Here is a 27,532-nt window from a genome sequence, read left to right as displayed (position 1 = left end):
TCTTCATCTTCAATCTTTTTTGGCGGTCCGGAACGTTCTTCGTCTTCAAAATTAAACCAACCACACCAAATTACCACTTTTAAACCGTACAAACCACGTCTGACACGTTCGCTCCAACGACAGTAGCTTTCCAACGAATGTCTGGAAATTTGTTTCACTGGAATAATCAAGTTACGCCAAATTACTTGAAGTTACTGTTGTAATAACGAAGAAACTTACCGGTACACCTAATAGTTTCTAACAATTAAATATATCGAAAATACCGTGAATATTAAAATTTTCAAAAGGTGTGAAATACGAAACTTCATCAAACCGCAATTCTCCACCCCATCATCATATCAAGCTTTTCTCTTGCGCTTTTGTGCAGTTCGAATGAATAACAAATAGTTGACAAGCATAAACGGAATACAATCAAGAGCAAGGCAATCATTTTGGGTTCGAGGAAGGGAATTGAAGGGATGATGGAGATGGTTTATTTGATTCTTGGTTGAAAACAAAACCAATCAACAACCATTTATAGCCATGTGGGTATGTGTTGCTGTGCAGTGGTCTCAAAAGAATGATGAATAGGTAAAAACCAAAACAATGCCCAAAAACATTTGTATTAATAATACGAAAAACCAATCAGCGTAATCAGCAAAGCGGTTGATCGATCACATTGAGCACGGCAAAAAACGGCAACGCAGTGTTGCATTCACTGTCGTGAATCGTTTCAGGATAGTGACTTTGCGTTCCTACGCGTATTTAACACAATTTTAATCTGACAACCTTCAAGTTTCCGAATCGGTCGGATCTCAAAAAACACAGATACTGAATACAACACGCTCGTAATACTCGGGCAAGAAGGGGGGAAAACTAAATACGGCAACAGTGCACACGTCGGTCGTCATGGACTGCCGATGCTAACTACCACAGTTGGTTTCTATTGATGGTGATTAACCGAAAGTGGATATACGGTACGGACGTAGCCGGCCGGACGGATGTACAGCTCAAACGAGCGTTCCATGCCTTTTCCTTCGTTTCTATGCTGAATGCTTTTCGCATTATTCGTTTTGTGCATGCTTTATTCTTGAATAGCTTTCGTCGTTTCGTGCTCACTTTGCGCACAGCATGACGCGCGGATACCCTCCGACGGTTCGGTCTTGGAAAATTGGAACATCAACAAAATTGAATAGGGTGCCCGGGAAATTGCTATTGAAAGATACTTACTGAGCCATTGCCGGTAAACCGAATGAACCATTCGTTTTTTTTTTCTAAATGAATTGCAATTTTCTCTCGCATTCATTAAACAACATTAGCTGCACGAATATTATTCTTCCAAAAGACGTATATATGGTTGGTAGAAGTATGCCATAAACTGTCGTTTGGACTCCAACTGGCTGCGGTATGAAATTTTCATGACCTGCAATAAAACAGGTTTCACGACGTTAGGCGGACTTTCATGACAGCGAGATATCCCACAGCTTTTGAGTTTTATTACCAATTCTCTTTTACTCGACGGTTCACAATACCCGGACAGGAAGCCATAAATGGCGTACTTAAATAATGTACGTGACTGTTCGAGAAAATTCCGTTTCATCGTCGGTACTACCCAATGTTGCCATGTTTGAGCACCCCATTCGAAGCACACAGCCGAAACCGTGGGGGGTAGCACAATGTTGGCAACAGTGCATTTGGTATGAACTAAAACATACAAAATACCACGCATCACATGGCGACGCTTTATATGCATCAGAAAAGAGGATTAATTCGGTATAAACTGGCAGCATTCTTCTACCGTCACTCTATCGCTTTCAACATGCACGGCATTTGGAGATTCTAGATAAAGAAACCCATGATCCAGGATCCGCAACTAAGTTACACATTTATGTTCAATTTTTCTGCTGATGTAAACATGAAAGTCTTTATGATGTTTGAAAATATCAGTAGATGAGATGCTGACGAAATCTAAGAGATATGAACACTCGGCAACAGCGCTCGCGGTTTTTTTCCCTGAACGAAATACGCCCGCAGTTTGTTTCCAATCGGCTGGGGCTGTCACTTTTTATTATTATTTCACCTCGTTATTTATTTATATTCCATCCTACTTTTGAACGTTCAGCCCTCTACACTGTGAGGTGTATAGCGATGATGGTTTTTGCTCTTGTTTTGTTATATTTCGGAAATAATGACAAGACGGCTGTCATTTTTTACGATTACGATCGCACTTCCCCCCACTCGTCAGCGTGGTCGGATCATCTCTTTTTCTGTGGGGTACGGGATGTCCGACCATTTGCAGCATGCTATTTTCTTCTGTTATATTAATTGCGATAGGGGGCTTCTCATTGTGGGCTGAATGAAGGAGCTTTTGATAGTTGTATAAAGCCTTTCTGTTTGAAGGTTTCTACTAGGACTTGCCGGAGGGGTCCGTATGCAATACAGAGTTTTAGGTTACTCAGTGCAAATGTTTCAGAAGTGATTGGGTGTTATATTTGATGAAAAAAATATCGTTGTATGCATGTGGTCAAATCTAAACTATGACAGAGTTATTGAACTTTTCTTGAGTTCAACCTTATATTGCCTCTGATTTAAAAAGAATGCTACTTTTAGCGATTTTGTTGCTTCCATTTAAAAGATGATAGCATTTGAAATTGTATAACATTTCAGTTGGTGGAATTTAGTAACATTGAAAAGAAAAAAAACTTGAATGTTTGTATTTTATACGGGTTAATATTAGGTTTTTAGCAATGCATTAAACCTGATTATTTCTACCAACCAAATTGAAACTATATACAGGGTAACTTCGATATAACGTACACTCGTTATAACGTACCCTCGATATAACGTACATTTTATAACGTAGGGTAAAGGTGGGCAGTTTCGGACAACGCTTGTAAAAATAAGGTAGTACACTTTTGAACCAAATTGAAAATATAAGTAAGTTAACAGCCCTTCCACCAATAGTTGTCATATGGTTTGACATCTCCTAGTCATTAATTACTTACGAAAACAACACAGTGCCCTTTTTCATACACATTTCGAAACTTTTGAGCTTGAAGTTGTAAGTATTTCCCTAATTCCTTTGTGAATGATTTAGAAATTTAAGTGCACCACCTCAGTTAGTAACTAATATGAAATGAAAAAAACGTGCGTACAACGCATTCGGACAAAGAGGCAATTTTCAAAAATTCGAATACACCATTCGTAATTGCATCAACGCACACCTCTAACACGCTCATATGATACATTGATGTCCAAATGACAACCAGGATGAATTCAGGATTTTTTTTTAAATTTGCAAAAAAAAATAAAAATCAAGGAAAAAAAAGTGTCCGAATGTGCCCCCTCTCCCCTACACATTTCCAACGTGTAAAGAAAACAAAATTTGATTTTTTTTTCTGAAAACACAATGAATTATCTGTATTGTGATGCTAAAACACGTTTTTTACCTTTAATCAATCCCGAAATACAGCTGGTTTTGTGATTCCTGATTCTAAATGAATCAAGCTTTATCAACAGTACGAAGGGAAACATCATGAGAAAGGCTGGCTGCGTTTTCTAATTGAATTTATTCATTAACTTTACTAAAACAGCAACACAATAATATAAGGTTGGGGAAAAAGAAATGTCGTATTTATGATCGAAATTTGACGCTTTGTTTAACATACTTTAAATTATCCAATTTAAGTCAAATGTGCGTCGTTTTGTTCGCAAACTTGTTGCCATTTAGAAGGCAACTTCATTATCCCCCCTTATAAACCATTCCACCATTCCTATTGATCATTTGTGGCCGCTTCTGGTCAATCGCCTACTTCAAACAGTAAAGCTGTTCACAGTAGAGAACCGAGTTGAGGGTTTGGCCATAGTTGAGCAGCTCATAGTTGATCATTCCCTTCCAATCCCACCAAACACACAGCAAAACCTTCCTGGCCTTCATTCCGGGCTTGGCGATGGTTTGGGCCGGCTCACCGCGCTTCGAACATGACTTTTTTCGCTTTAGGTTGTCGTACGTGATCCACTTTTCATCACCAGTTACCATCAAAAATGGGTCGAGTTCGTTCCGTTTCAGCGGAAGATGGTGGACTCCATCTTTGACACGCTATAACTTGAGACTGAAAACGACAATCACAACACTGTCAAAACGACACTTGTAGCACAGATTGTCGTCTTTAAATAGCCGTATAGTATGACCCGATGCGATAAGTACAACACAAGATATGTTTAAGTGTTGCCATATATTGACAATATACGACATTTCTTTTTCCCCAACCCAATATATTATAAGCTACGTTTGTGAGTTCTTTATTAAGCTTCGATATAACGTACAATTTTGAAAGTGAAATGTTCGTTATATCGAAGTTACCCTGTAACTCGTTTTTTGACACTACACTGTTATTTTTCTTTCTTCCGCTGTAATTTTATTTTAAGTCCACTCCACTGAGTCCACGCTGGCGAATGAAAAAAAATTGTTTGTGTTTTCTTCTTGGCAGCTTTATTAAAGTTAGACGGCACATTACCCATGGCAATTGAAAAATAAGATGTTAGAATATTTTTAGCTTCTTCTTCTCTTTCTTTCTTTCGACGCGTTATTCATATCCAAGTTGTTTCAATAGATCCTTCTTTTGATATTCGTTTAAAAAATTCAATTAGACGTAGTTGGGCCACATTAGAGTGGTTTCTATCCTTAAATACCACTGGTATCGAGAGACACTGCATTCAGTCCGAAGACCATTTCGAGTAGTGGAATATTATGCAAGGTTAGACCAAAAGATTACATGATCATTCGCATGGTACTTCCAAATAAAACGAGCAACTTCCGGCAAACCATTGCTATTGTAAATTTCGGGGTTGACTGCTAGGCAGACAGATTGAGATGATATTTCAGGATTGACGCTCGGTGCCGTGAAGACGATCTTGTCGTCAAGATAAATATTTTCTTTTACCGAGTATGTTAAAGACAGTGTAACCTTATGGGTAAGAATGCCAGCAATCCTGATTTTTCCCAGGATTTCCCAGACTTTTTGGCGCGATATCCTGATATTCTATTAAACACTCGATTTTGGAGAGGACCCCTGTCTGGAAGATCGAAAAATAATGAATTTACCAGATTTTTTTTGCGGATGTTAGGAATAACGTGAAGTGTTCGGGTGTTTTGGTAATTGTTGAAGGTATTTTCGAAGATGTATTTTTCATTTTTCGAGTGCAGGAAAAATGATTATTACGCTGTTGAAAACTGGATGCGTAAATGCTGTCTGAAAATCTCGTTGGTGATATAGGTTTTGAAGCAACGGGTTGTCGCAGAACAAATTCCAATTAAAATTTAAATGATACCTAAAGTGTTACATAGGGGTTTTTGAAAATTGTCAAAATGACATTTTTTGTAAAAATGAGTTATGTTTCATGAAAAATAGCTGTTTTTATGCTCAAAAAAAAGAGAGATCAAAAAACGGCTATGTAACGGTATAGATAATTTGTTTTTAAATGCTGATAAAAAAAATTCAGTCAAATCGGTTCAGTTCCAGATCCTGAGATATCGATACCACCAGTTGGAAAAACCTGATTTCGAGAAAAAAAACGTGTTTGAAAATTAGTACAGTAATACTATATTCCTTGAGGTGACCTCATAGTTTTGGCTGTAATTTTCCAACGAAATCAAATATCGAAAAATCTTTTTAGGGACAACATTTCTGAGGGTATAGAAGCTTTTCAGAAGCTTCCAAAAATGCAAAAAACAAAAACAAACGTTTTTTCGACCTTCCAAATCACGGTCTCCACTTAACTAAATGATCCTGATTTTTCCTGATTTTGTACTTTTTGTACTTTTCGTACTTTTCGAATTAAAGTTATCCGTAGTAAATATACTGGGATCCCGGTCAAAATTTCCCAGGTTGAAAATGAGAACTGTCATATTAGCCTACATGTAAAGTTCTCCAGTCCAATTTTGTATAATGTTGACTCTTCCTGCCCGGAGACAATCTGGCGTAGTGGTAACATACATACCTTTTACGCTTGCAGTCATGAGTTCAATTTTAACTCCCGACATTCTCCCAGAACTGGAAGTAAAGTGACGAACCAACGAAAAGTGTTGGAAGTCACTATTATACAGAAAAAAAAACTCTTTTTGCCGTTCATTATCTACCTATTTCGGAACGATAAAGTTTTTCATTGAGAACTTCCTCAAGCATGGGCAATAACTCTGTATCGTTATCTATTATTCATGGGGGCACCGTTTTAATTCGTGAAAAGGTTCACTAGTCCTTAAGATTCGTTTAGGAAAGTGTTTAGTCTAGGCTAGAATTCTGATTTTTTGGATCGATTTTTTGTACCCGAAAAAATCGCGAGAATTGATCGTTTTTTTTAGATTTTTTCAGTCTTAGAATGACTTTTTTTTAGATTTGTTTTTTATTCCACATTGATTTTAATTTCAAAGCTAAAACAAAGAATTGGATTCGACTAAATGACAGGCACAGTTGGCTTGAATTGGATTGCTGTCAGCTGAGTTCTGGGTAGATACCAGTTGTTGAATTTCTAATAATGTCTTTTCAATTTATTTATTTAATTGAATGATTCCATGACAACACGAGATGAATGCCCTGGTAAATGCTTTTTTCCTGGACTTCAAAGTTTTTTTTGGGTTGTTGAAGGATGGATGTTGGATGTTGAAGGATAAATTGGATGTTGGATGTTGAAGAATATGGATGTTAGATGTTGAAGAATAAAAAAAATACTTTTGATGTTTGAACTGAAATATTTAATCTTTATTTCTTATTTAAAGAAAAAACGACACTCATATAGAATAAGTAGATAAATTAGAAAAAAAGGCTTTTGATTTTTCAAATATCCTTCACTGGTCTATGCCAACAAGTCAGCACTTGTAGAAGAACTTTATAACCAGAGTAAATTTGAACTCAATATCTCAAAAAAACCTGTGTTTTTCAAAAAAAGTTGACAAGTACTTAACATTTTGAGCCCCGAATTGTTCTTGCTTCAGTCCCAGTGATCGATGCTTTTATGACGAAAAACTCAATGTCAGTCCCAAGGGACCGACACGGGGCTCAACGTGGTTGCGGGGGTCGAGGTTGCGTTACTTACTCTTTATTAGAGATAGGAAATTGCATTACGTTGGGGGAGAGGGGGGGCTAAGTGGTCCAAAATCCGGATTTTTTGCGTTACGTAATTTGTGCACTACGCCTTATTTAAAATGTCACGTCAGTTAATGGTAGTGAAGGAACGAGTCATTACTGAGATACTTGATTTACAACAGAATACAAGAAAATGTGGTTGATAGAAAACATACTTTGTATTGCAAGTTTAACGAAGAAGTTGAAGGGTTGCGTCCGAAGCACGATCCCATAGTTGACCTAGGAGTACGATATGATATTCATTGCATGTTGATTCTGAATATCTTCCAGAAACGACTTGCAGCTACTATCTTGCCACTATTGATTTCAACTTAAGGGGGCTTGATATTATTCCGACACTACTGCCTCTAAAATAAAACAAGTCAAACAACAATAAGAACTTCAACGCAAATTTCACAAATTAATAAACCCTTGAAAAAATTAACCCTCTATTGTGATATCCGCGTATAATCGGGGTGCCACTGTATTTTGAAAAAAGAAACGCTTACACTTCACGCATTCATGGAAGAGTAAACGTAATGATTGTAAGGGTTAATATCTACTGATTATAATTTAATCAGAATTAATAAAATGAACAAACTTTGTTTGGATTGGTTCTTGTTCCCAGAACAGGAAATATTATTAATTATTTCATTCTCTTGTTGTGATTTGAACGCGTTACATATCATAATACAGTTATACCTCGATATAAGGCAACTTTTTTTTTCTCGTTACGTTATATTGAGTTATGTTATATCGAAGCAAAAAAAAAATTGTTTTTATTCATGCAAAACTGTTTAGTTACTCAAAAATGCACAAAAACTAATTTTCTACCACCCAGCAGTAATTATGCCCTTTGAGATAATTCATGTAGACAAACATGAGTTTCAAGTAGAGGAAATGGTCTAAAGAAATTGAAGTGAAATTTGCATCAATTAGTGATGAAACGGATAGTAGTTTGGCCGGATACCGGATACCCGGCAGCCGGATATTCGGTTTTTTATCCGCGAATACGAAACTGGAAGACACTGTATGTGTGAATGAAGCGAATGAAGGATTACATTTTAGAAGAAATAAACACATTTTTACATAAAAATAATAAACTATGAATAAATTTTCCGTTTCAAATGGATATCCTTCAATAGAGTATTAAGTTTTCTGCAGTGAATCTTCAACAGGGTTTTTTTCTGATAAGGATTCAATTACTTAGGAAAAGATTACTTAATTGCAACCTTCTTAGATCCGAGGATCAAATCAGACTTTTTAAGAGTTCTTTGAACGTAAACAGTCTTGCTGGAAATGTTTTTGAAGTATATAAAATATCTTGCGACAAATCTTCTGAGAGTAACAGCTCATCGTCTTCTTCAAGACCTGTAAATGAAACAAAAGAGACGAAACTGGATCAAACCGAAACTCACGACACGCCTTTTGAAAGTGGCAAATGAAAGTGATAGTTAGCGTCGCGTTCAGGAAAAAAATCCCGTTGCTAACGGAATCGACGAAATGTGAAAACATTTGAGGGGCTTAGAATGAAAGGGGTGTAAGTGATTTGATCGATTTCTCTACATCGACTCTCTCTTTGGGTCATAACTTAGCTGCAAATACATTCCCAGCTGAGGAAAATAGGTCGGAACCTCATCTATCGGATTCTATAGCAAACTTAAATTGGAAAGTTTTTGCAGTTGAGTTATTAACTAAATAAAAAGTTGATGAAGAGAAATCGATCAAGTCACTTACACCCCTTGCATTCTAAGCCCCTCATTTAGAATTGATCGCAATCACGATGCTTACATTTGGTGGTAAATAAAATCTAAGTAGTCAATCGAGGGCAAGGATTGCTAGGGTTTATCTTTCGGCAGTAGTTGCAGTAGTATTACAACGAAGATTGATCTCTGAAGTCGACCTGGTAAACGGGACAAAGCGTAATCGGTTGTCATCATCAACTTCTGAAAATTTATTATTTATTCATCATAATTTACCACTGGGAAATTTTATGTACAGTTCATAAATGGATGTTATGAGTAAGTATTAATTTGATTTTGAAAAAATCTGGCATTTCAGTAATGAAACCTTATTTTTAATTATGGATAAATGATTTTGCTGTGCTTTGTTAGCTAGCTAATGAGCTATTTTGTTATGATTTATGTTGTGTTAATGAGCGCAATTATGTTGCGAATGGCAAATGTTGGCCGGAAAGGCCGCATATCAGTTTCATCTCTAGTATCAATGTTTATTTTACAGTTTCTATGTTTGATTTACTTTTTCTCCAAATGGAAATTTCTCTGAATTTTGTTCTTGAAACATGTTCAAAGTTATGCTAAAAGTTCAAGAAATGCCATAATAATACCAAGTGGAAAGACCGCCTAAAATATCAGGTTGAAGGCATGCGTATTTCATAAGAGAAGTTATTGTGAACTGTAATACAAAACATTCCGTACATTGCTTTTCCGCAAGTTACTTTTTATTAAAAAATGATGAAATAAATTCAGGTAAATGTAACACGAATCGATAAACAAATTCCCTGAAATGTTTCAATCAGCTAAACGTACCGATCGGCGTCATTGCTTAGGTTTGTGAAATGTCCATTCAGTACAAATTCAACCCTGTATCGATATGCGTCGGAAGTTTCCAGAACTAAATAAAATCAACTTTATTGAATAATTCCGTTATCCAGATTGAGATAAAAATGAAAACTGAAACTGAAACATTTGGTTTGAAACATTATATTATTGGGTTTAGATAGGTCATATTCATTAAACATTGAGAAAAGGACCAATGCTACCCCATTTTACGGTATTTATTTGTTTGAAAACTTACTAGAAACATTTATTCGATATAATTTATACTCCAAAAACTTTTTCTGTATTGTTTATTTTCAATTCAGAGACGTTATATCGAGGTAATAGTTACGTTATATCGAGGTTGCTTTATATCGAGGTATGACTGTACAACAAAACAGGTATTTTTTTGTAAATTATAATCTAGTGGCTCCCAGACGTGAACATTAGCATCAGTGCAATATCATCTCATGTGTATGGGTCATATCAACCACAGCACACCAACTCACATATTCTATGCACACATGAATGGTAATTGATGCGATAATTAAAAAGGCAATTTATTTTAGTAGCCTTTTTGCAATTACGATTGTTGCGTTTTTATGGGTTCTCTCGACACAAAATACCGTGGTACCCCGCGCGTAATGGGTAATCGAGGAACAATACTCTATTCAAAATGGATGACTGCTGTTGCCGTGCTGCTGCTATAATATAAATCGACAGACGGCATGGTAACGATATGCACGTAAGGTTTATCGCTGAATATTTAATCTATATGGGTGATATTTACGACGTCCGTGAGATGTAACCAATATGTCGGAAACGAGCAAAAAATCTTCCAATGGTCCCGGACCAAATCTGGCAACGCAGCCACCGACCTCATTGTCTGTCTCGAGTGGGCACAACGGGGCGAAAGCTTGAGCCTGTCTGTATATTATGGTCTCCGCATTGCAGCTGCCGATAGTGGCGGGTACAAGGTGCAACAGTACTACAAATTTCTCAAGAGTTTTTCGATCGCTTGTATCTATTCGTATTTTGTTTTTCGAGCCGACAGAGTGATGAATATAAAAGATTCAGATGGCAGTGGTTGTATGGGTAGATATCATTATTTGAAAGTAAATTGTATAGTTTTCTCCTCCTTTGTTCCTTCACGAGGGACCTGATTCTAGAGCATTTCCACTGAATGCTTTTCCTACTAACTTGTGTCAACGTCAACCGAAATTCGTTCAAGTTTAGATGAAGCTTTAAAAGTTTTCATACAATTTGGCATTTGAATGAATACAATAAAATTTACGACATTCAGGGAGAATTCACTTTGTCCGCTGTTTGCAACAATGCAAAGCTCCAGTTATACACAGCTCCAAGTTTTTGAAAGGTCAGAAAAATTACCGTCTACTGTTATTTTATGATGAATCCTATTAGGAGAAAACTGTTTTCATCACTGAACGATGTGTCGTTAGAGTAACAATTTCGAATTATAAATGAGACAATTCATTTAATTTTTTTTAGTAAACAAGAATTCTAAAATTATTTCGGGTTGACTGAATCACATGACCGAGTTGAAATACTTGTTGTGCAGCCGCCAGACTCTGTTGCGGATGCTACCAAACACACCAGTGGGAGCGCGAATGGGAGTAGTATTATCCAATTTCAGTAATCATAACCATCAATTACAGTAGTCAAATAAACTACCATTGAGTGAGCTTAATAGGCGGATGTGCTATTTGTTCGCATTATGCGATGGTGAGACTGGATAACAGAAAGATTCAGGTAATTTGTAGCAGGTTTTTTTTAAGTTGTGAAATGTTTTGAGCTTTTATTTTTTATACTTAATTATTCACAATCTAAATGGAATTGATCCATTTCCTGAAATACTTTTTTGCAGTACAAAAAGGGTTCTTTTTTATCCTTCATTCATTTACAACATTTTTAACAACATTAAATCTCTCAGTACAATTCGATGTGACTTTTTGCTATTCTTCTTGAGAATTGAATATCGTATCCTACGGTGTGGTTTTCTGGCTAAGCCCATAGAAACTATAACACATTTTCGAATAATTTGATTTGTTTACTAATACAGGACGAACTCGATAATATACAGTCTCCGGTTTCTTTTCACTGTATATAATAAAGTAAAAAAAATTTTAATTTGTTTTTATACAAATACTTTTCGTGTTTTGGTCATAAAAGAAGAATTTAAGTTTTGAAGTGAAAATCTTGAATGATAGTGGTTTTGAAGGTATGTTATTATTAATTTTAACCCAAAACTTCATGAGAAACTTGATTGTTTCTATCAACCAAATTGAAACTCTCAAATCGCTCTACAATTTGTTCTTTGACACCCAACTGCTATCTTTCTCAATTTCCCTGCAATATCGTTATAAACAATTCCTGATCAGAATTCAATCAAAATCTTCAAAAATCGAATCTGGTACTCCATTTCAAATTAACTTTGAAATATCATATTTTTCTTGAAATAAGTCATATTTGAAATATAAAAAAAACTTTTTTTAACTGTATAGAATTGAGTCCAAATTTGCATATAGTCTAGTCCGATCTGTATTGAGAAATTGAGCTTTCCTCTTAATTTCCAATATTGAGTTTGAAAAAAAGCATAATTTTTTGAAATTTAAATTTTAAATCCTTTGTCCCGAAAAAAGACAATAGTTTTGGGGTGACTATTGTAACCCATCGGTTCGCAGAATCAGTATACACCTGTTTACTTTCGTGTATTCTTGTGCGCTACTTGAAATTCAGTTGATAATAATAAAGTTGGGCAGACGAAGCTCTTCCTATAGAGCAGACCGTTGTGCCATTTAGAAGGAGATATTTCTGCAGAACTATATTATACAGTAGCATACATAGGATATTTAAATTAGTAACAGTTGGAAAACCTCAAAGTTTCTCAGCAGTGCATTCCAATCTTTTGATGATGGTGGTTCAGTCGCCATTGTAATATATTTTTTTAGAATTCCGTGACATGATCGCATAGTTAACGTAAGTTTACGTTAAGTAACTGTTGCGATATAGGATAGGCAGTCGCAGTCGACCTCGTGTTAGAGAAATCCTTGTGCTCGGCACATATATGAGATAATTAGAAGCTCTTTCAATCCTAGAATGAATATTGAATGAATATTGAATATTTAATGTTTTAGAACTATCTACATTGTAATAGATTGTTAGGGAGTGTCCAGATCGATTGATGCAGAAAGCGTTCAAAATTGGATAATTTCTGAGATGCGACTGATATTTGGTTTAGCATCATTTTCACGTTTCGCGAGTAGAATTTTCAAGCAATTCTCCTTTTGTTTGGACGCCATTTTAAGAACTGAAGAGCAAACGTCAGAATAAAAATAGGGGATTACTATACACTCACACACCTACAAAAGGGAGTGTTCAGGTTTCAACCATAGGACTGTCCATCAGGAAGAAATAGGGGTAAAAAGAAAATCTAAACACTGAACATGAATGAAAAAATAAATGATTTTGATCACTCATAACTCAACATTTCTAAATAGATCGCAAAGATGTTTGCTTCAATTGATTAGAAATATTTCTACGCATTTTTCACAATAAACAACATTTTTTTAACAAACGATTGAATAATTTGTCATATAATGTTACCATTGCCCATTCAAAACACAGCGAAAACAAACGTAGATATCCACCGTGTATATAATTTTATCAAAGGGGAATATAAAAAATAAAACATCGAAGCCAACGCAATGCAACGCTGCTAAAGAGCTGTTGTTTGCTTTCCTCTGCTTTTCCAGCACAATTTTTCCAATTTCTCAAAGAACTTCGGTTTCCCTGCAAAATCTGAACGGTCAGCTTCGCTCCTTTCATAACACATCATCACGATTCCGATAGACATCCAGACATCCAAACGACGGTGGAAGCGAGGATGTCCAGAATGGCGTTTGTCAAGGCCGTGAGAATTAATAAGTTTTTTTTCTGAACTGGTCTTTTTCGGGGCTAAAGACGAAAAAAATGTCAAGAGTCTCAATAATCACATACTAACTCACCACGAAGCGATAATACATTTTCTAACCGGAGAGCAATGTACATCAGCAACAGGAGTGGTAGCGAATCAGCAACAACATAGGTATCAGCAACAAAATAATTAGGAGCAGCAAACGATTTTCAATTTTTCTGGCTTCAAGAGGAGGACCATCCAGACGAGAACCGTAATCGGTCTAACACACACAATGATGTGATGATGGTGGTACAGATGAAGAATCGCCTATGACTGCATTCATTGTGTCTAATTGCAAATTAAATGATTTTTATAATTTTAGGAGTGTTTTTGGGCTTACTGGTTGGGGATTATCAGATCGCTCATTCAATTTTTGCGAATTCGGGTATCGTTTCCGGGTTAAAAGTGCCGTATGGAAAGAAGGTATTTTTCAGCAGTGAGAGCTGTGTTTTATTGGAAACTGTAGGTGAAAATTCGTTCCACTGCGGTTGCTATAACCGCCTTCACCACAATACAATATATTTCGAATTTTCTGTTGCCGTCCTGCGAACGGTGCTGCATAGTATAATTTGTGGATATTTTTTTCGGGAATGTTGTATTTTGGAGCATTGGAGATGTAATTTTGCATAGAAATATCGAGAAACTACTTGGATATTCAGTAAGTTCAGTGGTTCAGAAAAAATGCAGTTCTGTAATGTTTATGTTTGACGATTTTTCGATTTTACGTAATTTCCCGGAAATGGAAGATGGGGAAAAAATAATTCATGAACTTTTGAGTTTTTTTTAGTCCTAATAATCAAAATAACACCAATGGATTTAATAAAAAAAATTACAGCTTGGCTAGATTCGATTTCGATATAAGATGAACAATTAATTTCAATTTGAAACCCGTAGATAATCCAAATTTGATTTTCTCAATATTTGACGAGCTCAACGCCGCGGTAGAGACAGAGTTCATGACCATAACCCATGTAATCTCACACTACAACATCATGTGGGTTCCGTTTACAACACTTTAATCTGTTGACCCGGACAGCCAACGGACGTAATTAAATTTGTGCACAATTTTCTGCTGACGAAAATTAACGCATCCAAACTGTAGACAACGTATGCTGATAATTCCAAATTTATTTGTTTTCATCATAATTGAAAACCAATCAATGGAACTTGATTGATATTGGAAGAGAAGAAAAATAAAAATAACTGACACACATTGATGACGGAACGAGCACTGCAGCAAAAATGCTGAATAAAAACGATCCCAACGAAGTTTGATCGAGATGAATGATGATAATAATGATGATGGATGCTGTTGTGAAAGCCAATTCTGCACCATTGTGTAGTCGCACTAACAAAAATTCAAAACGACGTTAGTTAGGTTGTGCTTTTCAGCACTTTGATCATCAATATCGTTACTATAGCTGCATTATTTCTCGGAGACTGCACCTGCCCTGCAACTGAATGAGATGGGTGGCAGATGCATTCAACAGATCAGATTTCAATTGATGGAAAAATTATAATTTCCAAAATTGATGGAACGGCAATAATTTTCCAAATCCCCATGCGCATCACCACCGTACGAATCTCGATTGCAACGTTGCCGTTGTGTGTTGTTTCTCCCAAATTTCCATTGCAATCATCAGCGGCGAAGATTATCTTATCTTGGAACCAGGCCCGATGGAATGGTAAACACAAAAAAAAACGAACAGACAGATGTGGGCTTATCGCGTGGCGTCTCTTATCTCCCTGAGAGGTCATAAACGTCTCTCAGTCAGGATTTTATTCCAAAACAATGCACAAACTTGGAGAGCTTACAGAGATAAGGGATAGGAAACCATTTAGCTTTGACAGCCAATATGCACTAGGCGGCGAGTTATCAGCAACAAAGTTCAGAAATATTTGCTCTGTCAAAAAAAAAATCACAGGAAAAAATGTTTCATTTTCGTAATCTCTCTGAGGTAGATTATCATCGTCCCTCAAAGCGAAGGAATTGGGAGTCAAAATTGTTTATTATCCCGTGGTATTAATGGATTATGCAGCAAAAGCTGCTTCGCGTCGGAAATGACATTTTGGTAGGTGCGCGATTGGTAACAAGTCAAACTGGTTTTTCACTTTGTTCTGGTGCTCTTGGGACTTCATAATCTGACAAGTCAAATTTCTTGTTGGATTGTCGACTGTAGGAACGTGTCACCCATTAGTCAGCACTAGGTGGTTAGTTTATATTTTTTCTAAGTCTGGAATGGGTCGACTTAACAGTAAACTGGTTTAATTTTTTCGGTTCTTCGATTTAAGAAAAATGCATGATGTTCAGGTTGTTACAAGCCCAGTTTATTTTGTGGACTTGTCAGTTAAAATGAATAAGGGTGGTAAAATTAATCGCTTTTTTTAGATAATTTAACTAAAAACAAAATGATTGGAATATCTTATTCTTATAACATATGAAGCTATTTAACAAATTACGGACCACAAAGAAATCTGTAAGACATACGCCTGGGACCGCACGTTCTGGGGCCAACTTGTACGCTTCATTTGTTCGGATTCCACGAATGAGAGCGTTTCCTTCGGTGTGGATGAGACGAAGGCGAGCCATCGGTAGGCCTTGTTCGATTCTTGGCAGACCAAGGATTTAATCATCCGTAACAGACGGAACGCGAAACACAAGAAAACTCGTGAGCGGTCCTTAATGTGTTAAGACACCCTGTTGTGCATGAAACTGTCTGATGCAGAAAATAATAAATAAAACAAAAATTTCTTTCTCGGTAGTCAGTCGGATGTAATTTTGCGCGCATCATATTTAAGGAATTTCCCGCGGAATTTAAATTATTCTACCTGATATCTTTGACAAATCATCAGTTTGGACGACCATGTGAACAGTCGAATAATTAAAAAAAATATTTTTTATTCAATGAGAGGAAACGACATATTTTGTTTTTTTTTTTTTTTTATTAAATTCGTTTTTTTACAGGCTCAGTTACATAAGCTTAAAGGAGCCGAATTTTTAATTATATTTTTAAGCCTATACATAACATTATATTAAATCTGAGGTTAGTAAGGTAGAACATCTATTACTCGCGGTCTACTCGAGTTTAGAAGGGAGACATATTTTTTCAGGAAAAGTATGGGATATAACAAAACTTAATTCTATTCGTATATCTATAGTGTAATTATGTTTAATGTCTGCGATTAATTCGCTTTTGAAATTACTTTGTTGTTTGGGGCGAAATGAGCCACCACCGGATAACGATTCACAATGTTATGTTTTCCCAAGCTGATATACCTTATCAAATGTTGCTCTTTCAAGGGGTTTCTTTTGTGGCTTTGACCCGGGAAAAATATGCCACTCCAATTAAAACCATTGGATATGAAACAACCATTAAATCTAATCTATTAGGCATTATATGTACAGGTGTTCATTTACCTACATCAAATTATGTAATATTTTGTAGAAAATCAATGAGTGCTAATAAAATAACTTTTTCTCTACAACGAATACTTTCGATGGTAGAGAGATGACAGAGAGATGGCAACGAGATTTTTAAAGAGAAAGTACAGATAAAAAAGATTTTACCCCTTCCAGTACAGATGAAAATGTGGCAACACTGCTCATATATTGGGCTTAAACCTGTTTTTAAATAGCATTTGAGTGTGTCGGCTTTTAAAAAAAATATTTAAAAGTATCGTGTAGATATCATGATCCGTTTTGATGACATAAAATAATTCTTCAAGGACGAATATAAACGAAAAATAAACAAATACGACAATTAATTTGATGCAATGATTGATTTTACTCACAATCTGGAATGTTTGAAGATAAAAGATTGATACACAATTGAACAAGTTTAAGCATTATAAGTACAACTTGTTTTCCCATAGGTAGGTTTCGTGGCAGTAAGTGCTAAGAAAAAAGCGCCATATAATAATGTTTGATATCTGTCAACATAATTATAGTGAAACATAAATTGAATCGCATTTGCATCACAAAGTTTGAAATTGTCGGCTTTTGACGAAATTTCGTCATCCGCGGAATGTGTCATTTTTCATTTTTGAAGGAACCTCTGGTGGAGGCTCATCGAACGTGTTCTTTTCAATCTAAAAGCAACTAATAAATGCTACAATGGGCTGCATGAATTCTGGTCTGCCTATCACATTCGAACTTTCCCTTCTCACACCCCATATGTGTATCTGGACTGCTGCCTGATTTACTACCATATGCTTTTTATGGCCATCTGGTTTCTGGCTTCGTAGAAAAGCAAACCGTAGAGGTTGAAATTAACCAGTAAATTTGCTTAGGCTATTTTTTTTCTTTTCCTTCTTTATTTAAGAGATTTTCAGCCAAAGGCTGGTTCATCTCTACAACTTAGGCTATTTGTTTATGACCCGAGGATTTGTTTGTGTCTGCTGAACTCATGTTATCTATTGTGTTTATTTGTTAAGGCTTATCGAAATTTTTTTCTCTTTTTTTTTTTTATTAATTCGTTTATTTTTACAGGCTCAGTTACTTAAGTTTAAAGGAGCCGAATTCTTAAATATAATTTTAAAACTATATATATAAACAATTTTCTTAGATCTATGGTTAGTAAGGTGGAAAACCGATTACTCGCGGTGTACTCGAGTTTAGGAGGGTGACATATTTTTAGGAGAAGGATGGGATATAAGGAAATTGTAACAATGTTGATGAACACTCATTTCTTAAATCTATTCGTATATCTATAGTGTATTTACATTTCAACTTATTCTACTATTTATAGCAAGGGGACGAATTACCCGCAAAGGAAGGAAAGGAGGGTATAAGGATGTAGGGACAATCACACACGAAGATCTATAGCTTTAAGGAAAACATATATATGGGACATGTAATCAAGGTCTAACCGAGCCAACACATCTCTCACCGGCACATTGGGCTGCCTTCCTCTAGCCCGAAGGGAGTTTTCTAAATTCGATCTGGCAACAAGATACACCTCACACGCCCAAACAACGTGTTCGATGTCGTGGTAACCTCGGCCACAAATGCAGAGATTGCTACCGGCCAGATTGAAACGAAAGAGTAACGCGTCTAACGAACAGTGATTGGACATGAGTCGGGAGAAGGTGCGAATAAAGTCCCGACTCAAGTCTAGACTTTTGAACCACGGTTTGAGGCTAACCTTAGGGATAATCGAGTGAAACCACCGGCCCAATTCATCTTCATTCCACTTGCGTTGCCAGTTAGCGATGGTATTTTTGCGGACTAAAGAATAAAATTCATTGAAGGCGATTTGACGCTGATAAATATCGCCTTCAATTGCACCTACCTTTGCTAATGAGTCAGCCCTCTCATTACCCGGAATGGAGCAATGTGAAGGGACCCAGATAAAGGTAATGACATAACAGCGTCTGGATAAAGCACTCAAAATTTCTCGTATTCTCTCAAGGAAGTACGGCGAGTGCTTTTCCGGCCTCACTGAACGGATAGCTTCGACAGAGCTAAGACTATCCGTTACAATGTAATAGTGTTCAACAGGTCGTGAGGCGACGCTGTCCAGCGCCCAATGAATTGCTGCCAATTCAGCAATATACACTGAGCAAGGATTCTGAAGACTGTGTGAGGTGCTAAAAAATTCGTTGAACACTCCAAATCCTGTGGACTCGTTTATAGTGGACCCATCAGTAAAGTACATATTATCACAATTGATACCCCCATACTTTTCATCGAAGATCGTTGGAGCGATCCTCGATCGTTGGTAATCTGAATATTCATGGATATCTTGCTTCATGGACAGATCAAAATGCACAGAGGAATTGATGTAGTCAGGGAAACAAACACGGTTGGGAATATACGAAGAAGGATCAACCTGCATGGAGATGAATTCATGATATGAACTCATGAATCCGGAGTGAAAATTTAGCTCGATCAGCTGCTCAAAATTTCCGATCACCAATGGGTTCATGACCTTACACCGGATGAAGAACCGAAGAGATAATAAATTGAAGCGATCTTTTAGTGGGAGTAGGCCTGCCAAAACCTCGAGATTCATGGTATGCGTTGAGGGCATACATCCCAACGCGATACGGAGACAAAGATACTGAATTCGCTCGAGTTTAATGAGGTGTGTTTTGGCAGCTGATTGAAAACAGAAACTGCCATACTCCATCACTGAGAGAATAGTTGTTCGATACAACATTATAAGATCTTCGGGATGGGCTCCCCACCAGGTGCCGGTAATTGTACGGAGAAAGTTTATTCTTTGCTGGCATTTTTTCCTCAGATACCTAATATGGGCCCCCCAAGTACATTTGGAGTCGAACCAGACCCCAAGATACTTGAATGACATAGCATGAGTGATCGGTTTACCCAAAAGTTGAAGCTTTGGTTTTGCTGGTCTATGCTTCCTAGAAAAAACCACCATCTCTGTTTTCTCCGTGGAGAATTCGATCCCTAGCCCAATGGCCCAGGTTGAAAAATTGTTCAAAGTATCTTGTAAGGGTCCTTGCAGGTCGGATTCGTTTGATCCTACGACAGACACCACTCCATCATCTGCAAGTTGTCTTAGGCTGCAATTTTGTGTAAGGCAATTGTCGATGTCGCTTACATAGAAGTTGTACAAAAGGGGGCTTAAACATGAGCCCTGGGGGAGGCCCATGTAAGAGACCCGACTTACTGCCGAATCTCCGTGAGAAAAGTTCAAATGTTTCTCACAAAGCAAGTTATATAACATATTATTCAATAGAGGCGGCAGACCCCGAGAGTGTAATTTGTCCGACAAAACCTCTATTGAAACAGAATCGAAAGCCCCCTTTATGTCCAAGAATACTGAAGCCATTTGTTTTTTTTCGGCGTAAGCCATTTGAATTTCTGAAGAAAGCAACGCAAGACAATCATTCGTCCCCTTGCCCCTGCGGAACCCATATTGTGTATCTGAGAGTAGGCCATTCGTTTCAACCCATCGATCAAGGCGAAACAAGATAATTTTCTCCAACAATTTCCGTATACAAGACAGCATTGCTATTGGGCGGTACGAATTGAAGTCGGACGCGGGTTTTCCGGGTTTTTGAATAGCTATAACTCGTACTTGTCTCCAATCATCTGGAACAATATTATTCTCCAGAAACCGATTGAATAAATTCAACAAGCGATGTTTCGCCACATCAGGGAGGTTTTTCAGCAAGTTGAACTTAATTCTATCCGATCCCGGAGCAGAATTGTTACAAGAAAGCAGAGCAAGAGAGAATTCTACCATCGAAAACTCGGAATCAAGATCGCACCTATCTTGTGGTATATCTCGAACAATTTTTTGCACAGGAGCGGAATCAGGACAAACCTTCCGTGCAAAATTAAAAATCCATCGATGTGAATATTCGTCGCTTTCATTCGTTGAAGAGCGATTTCTCATGTTTCGAGCCACTTTCCATAATTTTTTCATTGACGTTTCTCGTGACAAACCTCCCACGAAATTTCGCCAATAAGCACGTTTTTTCCCTTTGATTAAGTTTTTAAATTGATCTTCAAGGGCTAAATACGTTTGAAAATTTTCAGGGGTTCCACGTTTCCGAAAAGCTTTAAATGCATTCGATTTTTCTACATAAAGCTTGGAACACTGGCTATCCCACCATAGATTGGGAGGCCTTCGGCGAATAGTGGAACCTGGGATGGGTTTCGTTTGAGCGCGAACTGCGCTGTCATAGATCAAACGAGAAAGGAAGTTATACTCCTCCAATGGAGGTAAGCCATCTCTGGAATTGATGGCTAGAGCAATCGCGTCCGCATATTTTTTCCAGTCAATGTGTCTTGTGAGGTCATATGCCATGTTTATAGATTCAGAAGAATTCGACCCAATGGTGATGGAAATTTTGATTGGCAAGTGATCACTACCGTTGGGGTCCTGGATTACATTCCACTCGCAATCTAACGATAGTGAATTCGAGCAAAGCGAGAGGTCAAGAGCACTTGGGTTAGCAGGAGGTTTAGGTACACGTGTTGTTTCCCCAGTATTCAAAACGGTCATATTGAAGCTGTTACAAAGGTCATAGATCAACGATGAACGATTGTCGTCGTACTGTTCCCCCCAGGCAGTTCCGTGAGAGTTGAAGTCTCCCAAGATCAATCGTGGCTCAGGAAGGAGTGAGCACATGTCAACAAGTTGCTTGCGGCTAACCGCAGCTCTCGGAGGCCAATACAAGCTGACAATACAGAGGTCTTTGCCTCTGATGTTTGCATGACAAGCAACAGCTTCGATCCCTCCAATAGGTGGAAGGTCAATTCGAAAAAATGAGTGGTACTTATTGATCCCCAATAGCACCCCTCCGTATCTGTCATCACGGTCCAAGCGTATAATATTGAAATCGTGGAAAGAGAGATCATCTCGCGAAGAAAGCCAAGTTTCGGACAGAGCAAAAACATCACAATTGGAGTTATGAATTAAAAATTTGAATGTATCCAATTTAGGGATAAGACTACGACAATTCCACTGTAAAACAGTGATATCTCCGACCTCTCTATCTAAATTAGACATCAAGAGAGATAATCATTGCAAGGAGGGGCCATGTTTGCATCAATTGTTGCAAAATTGTCTTTAATACTGGAAGCATTGAGATAACAATGGTTCTGATGGAGTCGGAAACATTAAAACACGTGAAGATTTGATCCACAAGGTCAGACAACTTTATAAATCCCGATTGGGAAGTTGAACTGGACGGAAAAACAGGGACAGTTGGGGTTTTTGATGTCCCCTCGAGTGCTGGGTTGTTCAAAGATGAACTATTCCCACGGAAGCCAGGAGGAACCTGATTTTGCTTGTCCGCTGCACTCGATTTTTTAGGCAAGCTAACAGGGGGTATCACCGGGGGGACTTGTTCTTGAATTTTGGGGGTGGTCACATTTTTGCGCCGGGGATTCCCTTTGAAAATAAGCGGTGTGCCCCCGCTAGCTGTGTCCGCTTCCATTTCATCAACTGGCAACGTAGAGAAAACATTGTGTGTGTAGATTGGTTGTTGTTGCTGCTGGGCCAGTGAAGAAGCGCCCTTTAAAATTTCCGCAAATGTGCGTTTCGAGCGTTCCTTTAAAGAGCGCTTCTGTTTCTCCCAGCGACTCTTGTAAGTTTCACAAGCTGAGAGTACATGTGGAGCTCCTCCGCAATATGGACACTTATGCTCAGTCGCACTGCAGGATTCGCCCACATGTTGCTCTCCGCAAGTGGCACAGTGCTCCTTGTTGGCACAATAAGCTGAAGTGTGGCCAACTGACTTGCATTTTTGGCAAGTCATGGGCTTTGGCACGAAGAGTCGCATAGGCAGCCTCAATTTATCCACCATGACGTAGTCAGGGAGGGCGGAACCAGCAAAAGTTACTCGAAACGAGTCGGACGGCGTGAATTTAGTTTCTCCCCCTTCTTGGGAGACTTTCCCTAGTTGGCGGCAGTCCAAGATTTTAACACTCACCAAAGGGAGTTTTTTAAATTTTCCAAATCCTTCTTTTATCATTTTACACGTCAGACCCGTTTCAGTTACCACCCCCGAGATTTCTACGTCATGGGACGGCACGTAGACACGATACTCTAGGGTGAACCTCTGGTCGATCACAATACCGTTTGCATGTTTCCGGTCACTCACGATAACACGCAGTTTGTTCGGTCTAACTTTTAAAATTTCGATCACGGAGGAGTAGTATCTTGTCAGATCTTTCGTGATCTGAATAACATTCAGTGCTTTTCCGTTTGGTTTGGGCCGGAAGAAAACAACCCAGGGACCAGTTCCAGGTGCATCTTCTGGATAAACCTTGACACGGGGAGAGGATACAACAGAAGAGGAAGACGAGGACGAGGTTGGAACTGGCTCGGAAATATCAGAAGAAGGAAATGAAATCGATGGTGGGAGAGGAGGAGTGGGAGTTTTGGGGAGTTCAGGGAGGAGGGAGGAGGCAATTTTTTTCGAGGGGGGCTTGGTAGGATGAGCAGATTCGTCCCCAGACGAACTACATTCTGTAGGAGGGACTCGTTTATGTTTTTTCCCATTTACTTTTTTTGAATTGGTTTCAGAGTCGGAGGTCTCCATTTCTGGAGATCCCTCATCATTCTCCATTATAATCAATGTTCTAACTAATTTTCTAATCTTATATTTATATTTATTTTATATGTACCTCGTTGCACCAAATCGAACGGCAGACCACGTTGATACAGACGAGATGGTGTATCGGCCAATAATGCGATGAATCGGTATACCTCGGTGATAATACGGCAATGCAATAAAAACAATGCCGATAATCCGACACCAGCAAAAGGTCACAGCGTCCGCTGTAGCAGCCTTTGTTCTCCACTGATTGTGGCACTGGTATTCCGCTTTTCCACAGCACGGATCACACGCGACATTCACAAACCCGCTTGGGTGAAAACAAAAGCACTCCACCAGTCACGAAGCCAATAACGGTATTGTTGTAACGGTACAATAGACGCAAACAACTCTACGTCTGGATGCCTCGGCAGCTGGTTAACGAATGAAATTTTTTTTCTCTTCGGGCGCTATTTTTTGTATATTTTCAATGCTCTCCATAACACCACTTCAGCAGAGATTTGATACATTTTCAATGATGATATTTTGAAGTTCATAAAATGAATGCCTAAATATATCTTTATCGAAAATCTTTAATTCAATTCTATTTCCATCGAATTACAAAAAAAAATTATGTCTGGTTTGATTCCTTTATTCTTTTATCATTTGGGACATTTTTATACATTCAATAATGCTCTACAAATATTTCGATCAGCAATATACCAACAACGTATGAATAATCGGAAAGTGAATGAATATTCCGCAATTGAACGAAATTCCAGAGAAGTTAGTTCTCGCTTTAAGACAAATAATATAAAAATGTTCTTTCTTAAAGAATATTTTGTGTAAGAGTGATAATTAAGATGGCATCCGTGGTTTAGAGGTTAACATCTATATTTCATATCGTACTGAGGGAAGCTCCTAAAATTGGTTTATATTAAGCTTAATCCTTCAGTTGTTGTTTGCTTCTTAGAACGTTCGAATAACATCTTTTACTGCTAAGATAACTTTAGATAAATGGAAAATCATCCTTTCATCTTTGCTCATCAATATTTCAAGAAATCATTATCGCGCAGAAAATCGATTGCCTGGTTTAGACGCTTGATTCAATCCTCTACAAAGTCGAATTGATGCTTTGGCGAATAAAAGTTGAATTGCTTCATAATATTAAAAAAACTGCAAAAAAAAAAAAGATTTTATGCATGTAAAATAACATTTGTAAAATGAGCACAGGGATATTCATGTTTGTTTGGAATATACACTATGACTATATTGCCAGCAGAAATCATCGCACCTGATAATCACCACACGTTTCAATCATAGCTACTAAAAAAAAGATGTGGATTTGTGCAAAAAGTGCTTCAAAAATCCATCCGATATCGAGTAAAATCAGTGTAAACTTGTGGTTTTTATCTCAGGTCAACTTACAACTATTCCGGTTTCATCTAAGTACCTATCAAAATGTTCTTAGCAAAACTGCGAGATGGCGAAGGAACTTCTAGGAACTTCAAAGTCATCTAAGTAGAAGAATCATTCGTGGATAAATTATACGGTTTTTCAAGAGTTTAGGGCGAAAATATGTTTACACTAACAGATTTTTCTAATGAATGATTCAAAGCATTTCTTACCACCTTTTCTCTAAAACGAGTACAAACGAGACAAATGCCGAATTATGGTTCATTGCAGCAACTGTTTTATTACGCCAGAACAATGCAAAAAATTCCTCCGTGGTATCACGAACACCACTCGTATAACACGCAACAGCACGGGTAAATAAATTGAAATAGAGTCTGGTTGGATTCCAATTCCAATTCTTGGACATATATTCAAATGGGAAATTTGAAATTGTAATCACGTCTCGGCGTGTTGTGTCGAAATGGACAATTCGACCACCCAACCATACTTTCAAATAGACACCATTGCTGCATTTAGAAAATTCGCCCGATTATACTCACAAATGTCACTTACATATTATTTTTCTGACCTTTCCATTTTAGGGTGATGCCCCGGAAACCGCCTCCAATGACACACCGGTGCCGACCAAATGCGTTTGGTGTCAACAGATCCTCGCCACAAACGACCACCCGAAGCTGCTTGAGTGTTTGCATGTGGGTTGCGATCCATGCGTTAAGCAGAAGTTCGCCGACTTGCCCCACAATGCGCCCGTGTTATTCTGTCCGGTGTGCAAGATGGAATCCCGGATGGAGTTCATCATCGATAACGTGTTCCTGAATGAAAACACGACGGATGAGAATCCGGGCAGTGTCGAGTCCACGAAGGACATGATAAAATGCAGCAGCTGTAGCGATGATGCCAACGCCACGTCCTGGTGCGTCGAGTGTGCCGAGTTTATCTGTGAAAGCTGTGTGCAGGCGCATCAACGGCTGAAAATTACCAAGGAGCACACAATCAAACCGAAGGAGGCCGCCTGCAGTGAAATTCCCGGCAGCAGCGGCCTCTCCGGGAAGAACATCATGTGTCACATCCACTCACAGGTAGGTACGAATCAAGCAACGAACAGATTCGTGGTTCATGGCCCATTTTGCTCTGTCCTATAAACGTGATATTTCTTAAATGAAAATGAACATTGAAATGGCTACTGCGGGTGGGTGGTCATGAAAACTGTGGGGTATTGTGTGAGTGTGTAACCAGAACGTGGATGTCCAGATAGATTGTATTGTTTTATTTCTTTGTGTCGTGACGAGGACATGGAAAACGTGCTTTGGATTGTGTTTATCGCACGGGTTTGATCTTCACGTTCGATGGCACAAGATGGGTCGTTTGATGGGATTCGCATCTGTTGTACTGAGGATATTATATAAATCCAAATCTGTAGAATAATTTGTTTCATGTTTTGAACGAAAATTCTCTGATTAACAAGGATCTTCAATCATTGATGCTTGGTTTAAGATTGTAATAGAATAACAATGAAATAAAGCTTTTCAGGAATTAATAACTAATTCCGCTCAAAGAAATACTGCTGACAAAATGTGTCTAGAATTTAAAGCAGAATTCAAATCATGATTAAAAAGTGTCCGGATTTCAAATCATGGCACAATGAAGATGTTTACAAATTTTGAGCAAGTAGAAATTTTTTTTTCGTGGATTGTATTTGGTGGTTGTATTGAGTGAATATGAAATATTATATCAATCCCTCCTCTTAAAACTAAGAAAATTAAATTGTCTGCCATGACATTGCTGACTGAAAATAAATTGTCAATAAAATAATAAAATAAAAAATGCCCCATTTCAGTAATGATGATTACCTAATTGTTGAATTTACACGATCATTGTTAATGTCAATCTGTTGAATTAATGTCAATACGAATGATCGTGTAAAGGTCACTTAAGAGTCTTGTGTAATGGTGATGTTTCATAGTTATTGCAAAGAACAGGAAGTGCAGACACCGAGAACATCGAGAAATTACATTGTCAGTCTCTCGAACGACGTCGTATTTCCACGGTTCACGAAAATAGTGACGCTTATTTGATGAACGTTGAGGAAAAAGTGTGAACATTCTGTGCAAAAAATTAAATGGATTATATTGATTAGTGATGGAATGATGGAATGAGATTTTTATCTAATATTCTAATATTCGGTCAGCCGGATAACAAATATTGGACAGATACCAGCTAGTTACCGGATGTCCGATATCCAATCAGGATCAAAAACTGTAGAGTTCAAAAGTACACTTTTGTAAACATTGTGATAGGCTGAACAAGCAGTGACACTACATGTCAACTACCACTAAACAAGATGGTCTCGACGCATTCAACAATTCGTTGAAATGCAACATAATTTTCTACACTCACTCATCATCACACATTTCATACTACCGCGGGAATCAGTTGGTCTGCACACAAGAATTAGTTGGGTA

General features: G+C 37.8%; 1 protein-coding gene across 6 annotated transcripts in view; it reads left to right on the top strand.

Annotated features, from left to right (window-relative positions):
- Positions 1–27,532, top strand: part of LOC129775807 (E3 ubiquitin-protein ligase TRIM33-like) — an 88,603-nt gene that overhangs the window by 39,149 nt on the left and 21,922 nt on the right. For all 6 annotated transcript variants that reach the window (XM_055780917.1, XM_055780913.1, XM_055780915.1 and 3 more), the window contains one exon: positions 25,652–26,149. In XM_055780917.1, coding sequence (XP_055636892.1) covers positions 25,652–26,149 — 498 coding nt within the window. The remainder of the gene's footprint in view (positions 1–25,651; positions 26,150–27,532) is intronic.

This window comes from Toxorhynchites rutilus, chromosome 3, assembly GCF_029784135.1.
Source record: "Toxorhynchites rutilus septentrionalis strain SRP chromosome 3, ASM2978413v1, whole genome shotgun sequence".
Lineage (NCBI taxonomy): Eukaryota > Metazoa > Arthropoda > Insecta > Diptera > Culicidae > Toxorhynchites > Toxorhynchites rutilus.
The sequence above is the reverse complement of the archived record's forward strand: the minus strand, read 5'-3'. Positions and strand labels throughout refer to the sequence as shown.